Source organism: Bufo bufo, chromosome 3 (assembly GCF_905171765.1).
Source record: "Bufo bufo chromosome 3, aBufBuf1.1, whole genome shotgun sequence".
NCBI classification, from domain to species: domain Eukaryota; kingdom Metazoa; phylum Chordata; class Amphibia; order Anura; family Bufonidae; genus Bufo; species Bufo bufo.
In genome coordinates, this window is record NC_053391.1 from 280,081,496 (window position 1) to 280,093,967 (window position 12,472).

The window sequence follows — 12,472 nt, forward strand, 5'->3', positions numbered from 1 at the left end:
GGAGAAGGGTACAAAAGAATTTCCAAGGCATTAGATATACTCTGGAACACAGTGAAGGGGAGAAAATATGGCACAACAGTGACATTACCAAGAACTGGACGTCCCTCCAAAATTGATGAAAAGACGAGAAGAAAAATTGTCTGGGAGGCTACCAAAAGGCCTACAGCAACATTAAAGGAGCTGCAGGAATATCTGGCAAGTACTGGCTGTGTGGTACTATGACAAACCACCCGCCAATCCCGTCGTTCTATGCCACAGTTGCCATACAGGTCTCGTCCACTAGAGATGGAGGCGAATCCACTGTGAGCACAGCAGACGTTTAAGATTGTATCATGTATGGGCACACCAACCAATCAGAAAAATGAAAATTATCGATTTCACGCTGGAAATCGGATTAATTTGCTGCCACCACTCTTCGTATTGAATCGGGGCAAAGAGACCCCGGCTAGCTAATCCTAAAGGGAAGAAAAGGTTATTTGCAACCTAGCTAACCAATCAACAATTTAGAAAAATAAGATAATGCGGTAGTATGTCTCTTCTGAGGTCAGATGCAATCGTTAGTTTTATTCTAAAAACTATACACAAAAAATATATACATTAAAACTGACAGATAAATATACCTGCCAGTCGAACAGATTGGTTGGATAGAAATAGGTAAGAGGTGGAAGGGAATAGAATGTCTGTAAGTTCAGAATTACCGTCGTAGTGTCCAGTAAAAGTCAAAGTCTTTGAAAGGAATAATCCAAGATGGCGGGGTGCCCGTGTCCAGCAGGCGATCGTGATGTTAGTCGACGTCAGATGGTAGGTGAAAGACCCAGGACCTGAGTGTGTCACTGTTTTTACCCACTCTGAAGCGGGGAGTGGTTATGACATGTACAGCTCCAGCGTTGTGTAATTGGAACAGGGGCAGTCCTTTGCCCCATAGGGAGAAAATCTGGCAGAATCTTTGCTTTGCCCATTTCTCCATATCCCGTAAGTCCAATCAAGAAATATAGTTGACATTGATAATCAGTACATTTTAGGCATCATCTGATAACAAATACGACTAGAAGATAATACAGGGTGCCTGAGAACCTTTATATCTCAGAGTGGGAATCTCTGATTTGCCCGCGGGTTTCCTAGAAGGTGGGTTTGAAGAACCGAAACCATCTCTGAAGAGATGGTTCCTGTCATATTTCCATAACCTATGAAATATTAGGAAAATATGGGAAAAATATGAAGTCTATAGATTGAAGGTGACTTTCAGGTCATCTTCCTTCCTGTACCAACCAGCTGTGTGATAAGGATCTGTCCTTTTCTTCTGAAGCTCGCTGCCCAGGCCATAGGTGTGTGATCTCCTGCGATGCCGGAGCCGCTCCGACTACAGATAGGAAGTTTTTAGGAGGTTCTGTCAAGAAAATACCAGATTGATGGGTACTTAACCTGGCATGGGGGCAGGAAGATTCTTTGGCAAGAAGGTGCTAATTGTACCTGTGTTCTGTGAGCTGTGCTAGCAAGGGTGAATTACTTTGGGTTGAAATATTTTTTTTTAACTCTTTGTGTGCAGACGAAGGCTCTGGTCATTTTAAAACCGCACGCATTCGTGATTTCTTCGTGTTGCTGAGATTGCGAATCGTCACAGGTACATGTGACAACAATCTCCCGTATTCTTCATATGTCTGAGCTATGGGGTAGAGTGGCAAGACAAAAGCCTTTTCTTACGAATAAAAACATCCAAGTCAGGCTACATTTTGCAAAAACACATCTCGTCTCCCGAAAGCATGTGGGAAAAGGTGTGGGAAAAGGTGTTATGGTCTGCTGAAACCAAGGTTGAACTTTTTGGCCATAATTCCAAAAGATATGTTTGGCCCGAAAACAACACTGCACATCACCAGAAGAACACCATACTCACAGTGAAGCATGGTGGTGGCCGCACCATGCTTTGGGGCTGTTTTTCTTCAGCTGGAAGTGGGGCCTTAGTTAAGCTAGAGGGAATTATGAACAGTTCCAAATACCAGTCAATATTGGCACAAAACCTTCAGGTTTCTGCTAGAAAGTTGAACATGAAGAGGAACGTGATCTTTCAGCATGACAACGACCCAAAGCATACATCCAAATCAACAAAGGAATGGCTTTACCAGAAGAAGATTTAAAGTTTTGGAATGGCCCAGCCAGAGCCCAGACCTGAATCCGATTGAAAATCAGTGGGGTGATGTGAAGAGGACTGTGCACAGGAGATGCCCTCGCAATCTGACAGATTTGGAGTGTTTTTGCAAAGAAGAGTGGATAAATCTTGCCAAGTCAAAATGTGCCATGCTGATAGACTCATACCCAAAAAGACTGAGTGCTGTAATAAAATCAAAATGTGCTTCAACAAAATATTAGTTTAAGGGTATGCAACCATATTATTTTATTTTTATATTTTTTCTTCCCTCTACCTAAAAGATTTAAGTTTGTTTTTCAATTCAGTTGTACAGTTTATAGGTCACATTAAAGGTGGAAAAAGTTCTGAAATTATTCATCTTTGTCTCCTTTTTTTTTTTTTACATCACAGAAACATGAAATTTTAATAGGGCTGTGTAGACTTTTTATGTCCTCTGTATATTACAAAAAATGGTCGTATCGCTGCTCTACACATTACAAAAAAAATAACAGGCCACTTTCACACTCGCGTTTGGTGCGGATCTGTCATGGTTCTGCACAGACGGATCTGTTCAGATAATACAACAGTCTGCATCCGTTCAGAACGGATCCGTTTGTATTATCTTTAACATAGCCAAGACTGATCCGTCTTGAACACCATTGAAAGTCAATTGAGGACGGATCCGTTTTCTATTGTGTCATAGAAAACGGATCTGTCCCCATTGACTTACATTGTGTCTCAGAATGGATCCGTTTGGCTCAGTTTCGTCAGACGAACACCAAAACGCTGCAAGCAGCGTTTTGTTTTCCGCCTCCAAAGCGGAATGGAGACTGAACGGAGGCAAACTGTTGCACTCTGTGCGGATCCTTTAACATTCAGAATGCATTAGGGTACTTTCACACTTGCGGCAGAGGATTCCGGCAGGCAGTTCCGTCAAAACGCATGCAAAACGATGGCATTTGTAATACGGATCAGGATCCTGATCCGTATGACAAATGTATTGAAATGCCGGATCCGTCTCTCCATCCGGAAAAACGGATCCGGCATTTCGTTTTTTACATTTTTTTGCAGTCTGAGCATGTGCAGACCGTGATGCCGGATCCGTTTTGCCGGAACACTTGGGGCCGGGTCCATCATTAATGCATTTCAATGGTAAAAAATGATCCGGCATTCCGCCAAGTGAATTTTGGACGGGGATAAAACCGCAGCATGCTGCGGTATTATCTCCGTTCTGAAAAGGCAAAAAGACTAAACTGAAGACATCCTGATGCATCCTGAACGGAATGCTTTCCATTCAGAATGCATTAGAAAAAAACTGATCAGTTCTTTTCCGGTATTGAGCCCCTAGGACGGAACGCAATGCCGGAAAAGAATAACGCTAGTGTGAAAGTACCCTTAGGGCAAAACTGATCTGTTTTGGACCGCTTGTGAGAACCCATGAGCGGATCTCGCAAACGGAAAGGCAAAACTCCAGTGTGAAAGTAGCCTTACACTTTAAACCTCATAAAACTTCTTTTGGCAGACCATCTACCCCAGTAGTCTTATCGTTCAGCCATCAATCTTGCTGCTTCCTCAAATTCCTCTATTCAAAGGGGGGCTTATAGCAATTCCTGGGATGCATCTGAAAGTTTAGATAAGGCAGCCCTGTCCAAGAAATCTAAAATCTGTTCATTTGTAATTTTGGCCTTTGATGAATAGAACTACAATTAGAGCTAGAATTAGCTTTAACATAACTCCAATACTCCTAAGATACTAAGGTCACAGCTTATCTACTCCCTCCTGACGTCTGAGCAGGTCACAGAGCATCCCTAGAAAACTCTCCCATCGAAGTCATTAAGGTCCCTCTCTTTCCATTGTGTCTATGGCCCAGTGGTGGCTGCTGTAAAGTGTATATCTAACAGCTAAGGAAGATCGTTGCCCCCATAATCATGTTCAAGAAACAGAATTAAAAAATATGAAACAGAAAAAAAAAACTGATTAGAAAAAAATCATTGACACATTACCTTTAAAGGTATCTAATGTATGCCATAATTCACTTTGTACTGTATTGTACTTAGCATAGATTTGGTTATCTCCTCATCTGGAACGCAGTCACATGATACTGTCTGCTCCCCTCTTTGCAATTTCCTGTGATGTCATGTCCATTTGCTTACAGTCTAGTTTTCTAGTCTCTGCTGTACCCTTTAATGTGAATTTTCATCAAATTAGGATGAATGGATGCAAAGAAGTTAGGGCCCTATGATTCCCTGCATAGCAAAGCTGTGAACTTTCATTGCATGTGCTTCCCTCGCAGACTGCAGTGTAGTGAAATAGGGAAAAGTCAGTGCTTGCACTGTAGACCTTTCGCCATTAAAGGCGAACCTGGACATATCTCATTCTTCACTCCTCTGGCCCCCCTGATATAAGCATTGGAGCATTTCATGCTCTGATGCTCTCACTTGCCCTTCGCAGTATTGCGCAGGGCAAGCACTTTTTTTTGTTTACAATGGCACACTGCTAACCGGAGTCTTCTGCCCAGCAGTGTTCTTGGTGACATCACTGGCTCTGATGGGCAGGATTTAGCACTGCCCTAGTTTTACAGGCTAGGGCAGCGATAAAGCCCGCCCTTTTAGTGCCGGTGATGTCACCGGGCTCACTGCTGGGCGGAATCCTTCGCCTAGCAGTCCTTATGGAGAGCCTGGTACATCACCGGATCTCCAGAAAATGCCTTTTCCCTGAGCATTACGGCGCTGAGCAAAGGATAACATTGGAGCATGAAATGTTCTGATGCTCATATCGGGGACCAGAGAGGTGAAGATGGGGGTATGTTCGGGTTCAGCTTTGAACCCGGACAACTACTTTAAAAATGTCTGTATACTCAAGAAGTTTGGCATTTTGCTTCTGAGAGTGATGTGGATGATAAGGTCCCGCCTTCTCCATGCTAAGCTAATTAAATGGGTGTTTACACTGCAGGAAACTGCATTAGGCTACTTTCACACTAGCATTGTTTGAATCCGGCGTTCAATTCCGTCACCGGAACTGCCCGCCGGATCCGGAAAAACGTGTGAAAACGGATTGCATTTGAATCCTGATCAGGATTTTGATCACAATGAAAAAATGCATTGGAAAAAACGGATCCGCCATTTATGGACTTTTTTTTTCAAATTTTTCAGGTTTAACATGCAAAAGCTGGATCCGGTTTGACGGAACCGGCTGCCGGATCCGGCGTTAATGCAAGTCAATAGGAAAAAAGGCCGAATCCGGCGTTCAGTCAAAGTGTTCCGGATTTTTGGCCGGAAGTAAAAACACAACATGCTATGGTTTTCTGAAAAGCCTGATCAGTCAAAAAGACTGAACTGAAGACATCCTGATGCATCCTGAACGGATTACTCTCCATTCAGAATGCATGGGGATAAAACTGATCAGTTCTTTTCCGGATTTGAGCCCCTAGGACGGAACTCAACGCCGGAAAAGAAAAACGCTAGTGTGAAAGTACCCTAACCTGATGGAATCCGAAAAACCCCTTTAGCTAAAACTATTACATTCACCCATTACAGTTTATCAGATGCGAACATTCAGTTTTTCAGAGCATGTCTGAAAATGTAATATTGATCTGATTGTTTTCTATGGAAGCTCAAACAGGATTACACACAATGTCTGTACTGTGTGGCAGTATAGTCCCTCTACTCTTGCCACACACAAGCTCATACATTAGGTAGAATAGTTATTATTGTGTTTGTAATTTTCCTTTTTCACTAATATGTGTTCATTTTCTCAGTTTAGTTCTGTTGTTTTTCTAGGATCTGAAGCTTGGCCACCTGGTGTATGCCTGCGTTATGTTGGAGGTGATCAGTTTGGACATGTGAATATGGTATTGGTACGCTCTCTAGACACGCAGGAAATGACAGATGTCAGTGTGCCAATGTGCAGTCCCAATCAGCCTGGCATGTACCAGGGACAGTGGAGAATGTGTACTGCTACTGGCTTATATTTTGGAGGTGAGTGTATTTATTGCAGATAATTATTTTGGTCTTTGAGAGACTCAATCCTTAAAGGGTTTCTCCGGGAATTAATAAAATTACTAAAAATACTTAAAAATTACTTTATTATAAATATATTCCCAAATATTTTTTATTAGTTGTTGTAATGGGTCATTTTGTCTAAGGTGCAATCATTAGAGAAAATAAAATGTCCGCAGTCCTATTAGTACACACAAATCCTGTCCTAATCACACAGAAGGACAAGTTACTTCAGGGCAAAGTGGAGGCTGACACAGCTCTTTAGCTTGTGTTCTTAAATAAGTTGTCCTGCTGTGTAATAAGGACATTTTTTATGTGTACTAATTGAATGGCTGCTATTTTATTTCCCCTGATGACTGCTGCCTAGACAAAATGAGCCATTCTAATTAATGAAAGATTTTTGGGAATGTACTTATAAAAATGTAATATTTAAGTATTTACAGTAATTTTAATGTATTAATTCCTGGAGAACCACTTTAGCTTAACAGATTTCTTCATCTTACCTGAAGTTATATTGATCTATTTGCGTAAACGAGTCTGTCATCAGTCAACATTAAAACTAGTTATCCCACAAAAAATATTTACTACCTATCCATAGAATAGGTGATGGGTAGGGGGTCTGATTACTGATTCTGTGAATGAGGGGTTTCCAACTTCCCTCTCTGAATGAAGCGGTGGTATGCATGTCGTTCCACCACTTCATTCATTCTATGGGGCTGACAGAGCAATGACTAGGTCAACCCTATAGAAGTCAATAGAGCAGCGGTATAACCCCTTTAATGGGAGCCAATAATTTACTTTGTTCTGTTAGATCTCCCATAAATACAGTTTTTTGTTTTTTTTTCTATAACAGTACTGAGATTTTTATTTTATTTTTTACATTTTTTTAAGGGGAATCTGTCATCCAGAAATTCAATACTTGACTGTGCATTACCTTATTATCTCAAGCATTTTGTCCCAGTTATTTTTCTTTTGTGTTTTATGGTTGCAGGAAAAATTAACTTTATTCCATGCTTCCTTTCTGTGTTAATGAGCATTTGGATGTCAAGAGTGTGTCAAGTTCACTGCTCTCTTTTCCTGCCTTCTGCCCCTTTATTAACTAGTGGCAATGTCATCCCCTCGCCTCTCCACATCTTGCACAGGCAAACTCTGTCTCCTCCGGGGCATTTGTGCAGTGAAGACTGGGTGTACAGTGTCTGGCTTCAGTGCTTTACTGTTCATGCACCAGACAAGAGTAACATTGAAATGTTGTGTGCCTGGAATGTTGGCTCATCCTGGATGACTGGGAGAGCACCATCACTGCACAAAGCACTGAAGCAAGGCGCTCTGCATTCAGTTTCACTGCGCAAGTACCCTGTAAGAGATGGAGTGCACTTGCACTGGATGTGGAGTGGCGAGGAGTTGATGTTGCCACTGCTTTGAACATCACTCAAGGAGCAGGAGGCAGGAAAACTGTGCAACTAACTAGACTTGAAGGATGCAAGAGCCAGCCTCCTTGACTTCAAAGTGCTCGTTAGCATACGACTGAAGCATTAAATAAAGTAAATTTTCCCTATAACTGTGAAACACAAAAGCATAATTACTGTACCATTGGGGGACAACATGCTTGAAATAATGAGGTAACGTGCATAGGTAAATCTTCAATATCTGGATGGCAGGTTTACTTTAAATATTTTCTGAAAAGGTCTGTTCATAATCCCAGTAACTGATGACATCTTGTTTTATCTCAGTTAGGGCTCTTTTAGACCTGCGCCCGGGTATTCCATCCAGCAGGTCCGGGAGACAGTTCCGGGAATTGGCCAGACAAAAACCACTGTGTGCAGCGGTATTTGTCTGGCCAATTCTCTGTATATTTGCTGGGTAGCAGCTGATCTCCACCGGATCCCACTACAGTTAATTGGGCAAGCAGGCATTCTGGTACGTCTGGCAATGCCAGATCCAGGGAGCAGGAAAAAGCCTACAGGATCCAGAAAGCAGAGAACAACCTGCCAGATTTCCTTCTGGCAGTGTGAAACTAGTCGTATACCACTCATTTCTAAAAAGTTGATACAAAGGTGACAACCAATAAGGCTACACTTTGTCATATCTTTTGGTAAAATTAATGCTGAAACTAAACAGTGAAATGTCATTATCTGTATGAAATAATAAAAGCATACTTCTCAAATTTTGACTACTGCTCTAACTTCCATTTTGGGGTGTAAATCCTCTTTAATTATAATATTTTGCAGTTTGACCCACTAACTATGCTGCTAAAAAAGATAATCTTTTAAAGTGCTGTGCATTCTGGATGTTCTTAGATTGTTAAAAGTAGATTGGAGGAGATGCATTAGAGTTGGTGCAGAGAAAAGGTGGAGAAGATTCCCATGTAGCCAATCGAATTACATCTCATATTTCATTTGCTTCACTTTTCCTTTTCACCAGTTTTGGAGCATCTCCCTCATTGAGTTTTATGAAAAAGTCACATGTACTTTACTGTATGTACAGTAAGTAGACCAACTGATGCATATCAAATAAATTGTCACAACAAGGAGGTTGTCCCATGACCTCTGTAGGGGCAGGAACAGAAAATGGTTAAATTGCTCCCTCCCACCACCTTAAACCAGTGTTTCCTGTCCCTACGGTGGCCAGGTCAGAGAGAGACTTTACTGTGCCATCAGGGGGTGAAGATTTTTCTTCTATTTTGTGAGATCCAGGGGGAATAGTATCGGTGGCTGGGGCCTCCCTTACATCCATATTTAGCTTCGCTGAAGTTCCCTGGATTCCCCTGCTTGCCGGCGGTATTCAGACTAGTGCTGAACTGTGGAATGACATGGTCTTGTCTCTGTTGATTGGGTGCTTGATCAATTAGCAGACATTTGTGGGCTGTCAGACCTTCCTTTTCCCTGGTGGGAGAAGAAGGTATTGTTGCGCAATTACAGCATGGAACGGAGTGGACCTGGCATCTGATGTCCATTCGGGAGGTGGAGCTGGGACGCCAGTTCCAGGAGGTAAGCATATCCTTACAAATAGCAGTAGGTGTGTGGGATCTACACTCCTGTTATGCGTTTCTGAGTGATTATAGAGAAGTGCAGGTAGTTAGTAGAGTATACAAAATCTATCGCATCCCAGTAGTACTTTTAGATGCTTTTACTCACAATAGTGTCATACAAATACAGTGTAGTTCATATCCAGATAAATGTTATTACTTTAGCCACTCCATAATTCCTGAACGTTTCAGTTTATGCAACCTTTTTCAACAGAATCTGTAAGGAGATATACATGTATTTAATATATACCCATCTAGGATATGTAATTATATGTACAGTGAAGGTCAAGTGGAAAAAAGGAAGAGTAAGGAGAGAAAGAATGTCATAGTGAGGTAAGTAGGGGGGACGGATGCCATGAGACAGAAGCAATCCTGATTATGTGTACATAAATATATCCACATTGAGAATCAGGTCATTTTCTAAGGTCAAGGCATATTATGAGAAAATTCATATTGACATGTATATTAGAGTATATGTGCTAAGAGAACCGGTGGGTATAGTGAGTCAAAGAAAGACACTCAATGCTGTATATTGCAGATAAGATAAAGAGACTTTTCAAGGATGAGACCAAATTCTGTGATAGTTTCAAGAGTATTTAAAATAAAATAAAAAGTGCTAATTTGATCTACTACTGACCATCAAAAAGGCACAGCAAACCATCAACGCCCTTACTAAACAAATTGAAACGACCGAAACTCTATTAGCCTCCATCTTAGCACAGGAGTACTGGCCCAGATTTGAAAACAGATTTCAGATTACCAGACACACACCGGGACTACAAAAAGATCCAAATTCATCAGAGACGCGGAAGACTACAGACTCAACTCAGTGTACAAGTGGCACAATCTGAATTTCAGCAAGACCTGGGAGAACCATCATCTCTGGGAGACTACAGCGTTTTTTAGAAAGGGGCAGGAACAGATACAGAAACGAAAGAGGCAGATACGGCTGGGCAGCAGTAGTCGAGGGAGACGACCAAATCCAGACCCGCTCCCAGGTAAAACCGAGTACTTAGTAATTGATATTTCAGCAACCAATCTATCCCTTGCCCAGATCACTATTCTACAAAAGGACTCTCCTTTTACCCCACAACTTCCCTTGACACCTTCCTACTAAGGCTACTTTCACACCTGCGTTCAGGTGTCCGCTCGTGAGCTCCGTTTGAAGGGGCTCACGAGCGGTCCTGAACGCAGCCGTCCGGCCCCAATGCATTCTCAGTGGAGGCGGATCCACTGAGAATGCATCCGCCTGCCAGCGCTCAGCCTCCGCTCCGCTCAGTGAGCAGACACCGTTCGGGTGTCCGCCTGGCCGTGCGGAGGCGAGCGGATCCGTCCAGACTTATAATGGAAGTCAATGGGGACGGATCCGCTTGAAGATGACACCATATGGCTCAATCTTCAAGCGGATCCGTTCCCCATTGACTTTCAATGTTAAGTCTGAACGGATCCGCTCAGGCTACTTTCAGACTTAGAAAATTTTCTAAGTAATAATACAGACGGATCTGTTCTGAACGGATGCAAACGTCTGCATTATCGGAGCGGATCCGTCTGATGAAACATCAGACGGATCCGCTCCGAACGCTAGTGTAAAAGTAGCCTTACTATGCCGTAGAAATATACATCTCATTCACACAACAGTCTATCCAGTAGGTTCTAGACCAGGGATGGCCAACCCGAAGCTCTTCAGCTGTTGCAAAACTACAACTCCCAGCATGCCCAGACTACCTACAGCAGGGCCTGGCAGGAGTTGTAGTTTTACAACAGCTGGAGAGCTGCAAATTGGCCATGCCTGTTCTAGACCAACACAAAACAGGCTAATTTAAAGGAAATGTTTCACTAAAAATGTTATCTGCCAGTTAAAACCAAATAGTAACACACATTATTTTTTCTAATCTGATTTTATTTTCTGTTTGTAATCTTTTTAATTTTATTCAATGAACATTATTATGAAGGCTGCAATCTTGCATGAGCTGTTTTTAACCTCTTCAGGACGCAGGGCGTACAGGTACGCCCTTATGTCCTGGTACTTAAGGACACCTGTACGCCCTGTGTATTTCCCATCACCGCCGCACCTGTGACCCCCCCCATGTCGGCGATTGCCGCAAACCGCAGGTCAATTCAGACCTGCGGTTTGCGGCTTTTTATTGTGCGGGCGGCGGTTGTGGTGCCATCGGGTCCCCGTGGTGCTGTAGGGGGGACCCGATGGCATGGAAGGCAGCGCGATGCCTTCCTGAGGCATCTGCGCTGCCTTCCGGTGAGGAGCCTGTGAGATCCAGCCCCCTGGATCTCACAGGCCGGAAGCTGTATGAGTAATACACACAGTATTACTCATACAGCCAATGCATTCCAATACAGAAGTATTGGAATGCATTTTAAAGGATCAGACCCCCAAAAGTTCAAGTCCCAAAGTGGGACAAAAAAATAAAGTGAAAAAAAAAAGTTACGTAAATAATAAAGTTTTCCCCCCCAAAAATTAAGTTTCAAGTAAAAATAAACAAAAATGTAATTTTCCCCAAATAAAGTAAAAAAAAAAAAAAAAATAGGGTGGGAAAAAAATAGACATATTAGGGTATCGCCGCGTGCGTATCGACCGGCTCTATAAACATATCACATGACCTAACCCCTCAGATGAACACCGTAAAAAATAAAAACTGTGCTAAATAAACAATTTTTTTGTCACCTTACATCACAAAAAGTACAACAGCAAGCGATCAAAAAGGCGTACGCCCAGCAAAATAGTACCAATCTAACCGTCACCTCATCCCGCAAAAAAATAAGCCCCTACCTGAGACAATCGCCCAAAAAATATAAAAAAACTATGGCTCAGAATATGGAAACACTAAAACATCTTTTTTTTTTTTTTTTTTTTAAATGATATTATTGTGTAAAACTTACATAAATAAAAAAAGTATACATATTAGGTATCGCCGCATCCAGCGCTATTTTACTATGCATTCTGTATTCGGAATGCTATTATTTTCCCTTATAACCATGTTATAAGAGAAAATAATAATGATTGGGTCCCCATCCCGATCGTTTCCTAGCAACCATGCGTGAAAATCGCACCGCATCCGCACTTGCCTGCGGATGCTTGCGATTTTCACGCAACTCCATTCATTTCTATGGGGCCTGCGTTACGTGAAAAACGCAGAATATAGAGCATGCTGCGATTTTCACGCAACGCAAAAGTGATGCATGAAAATCACCGCTCATGTGAACAGCCCCATAGAAATGAATGGGTCGGTATTCAGTGCGGGTGCAATGCGTTCAACTCACGCATCGCATCCACGCTGAATACTCGCCCGTGTGAAAGGGGCCTAAAACATG

General features: G+C 42.3%; 1 protein-coding gene across 1 annotated transcript in view; it reads left to right on the forward strand.

The window, feature by feature from the left end:
- The window catches only part of ILRUN (inflammation and lipid regulator with UBA-like and NBR1-like domains), a 239,794-nt gene that overhangs the window by 81,691 nt on the left and 145,631 nt on the right, over positions 1–12,472 (forward strand). The window contains exon 3 of the mRNA XM_040424155.1: positions 5,902–6,099. Coding sequence (XP_040280089.1) covers positions 5,902–6,099 — 198 coding nt within the window. The remainder of the gene's footprint in view (positions 1–5,901; positions 6,100–12,472) is intronic.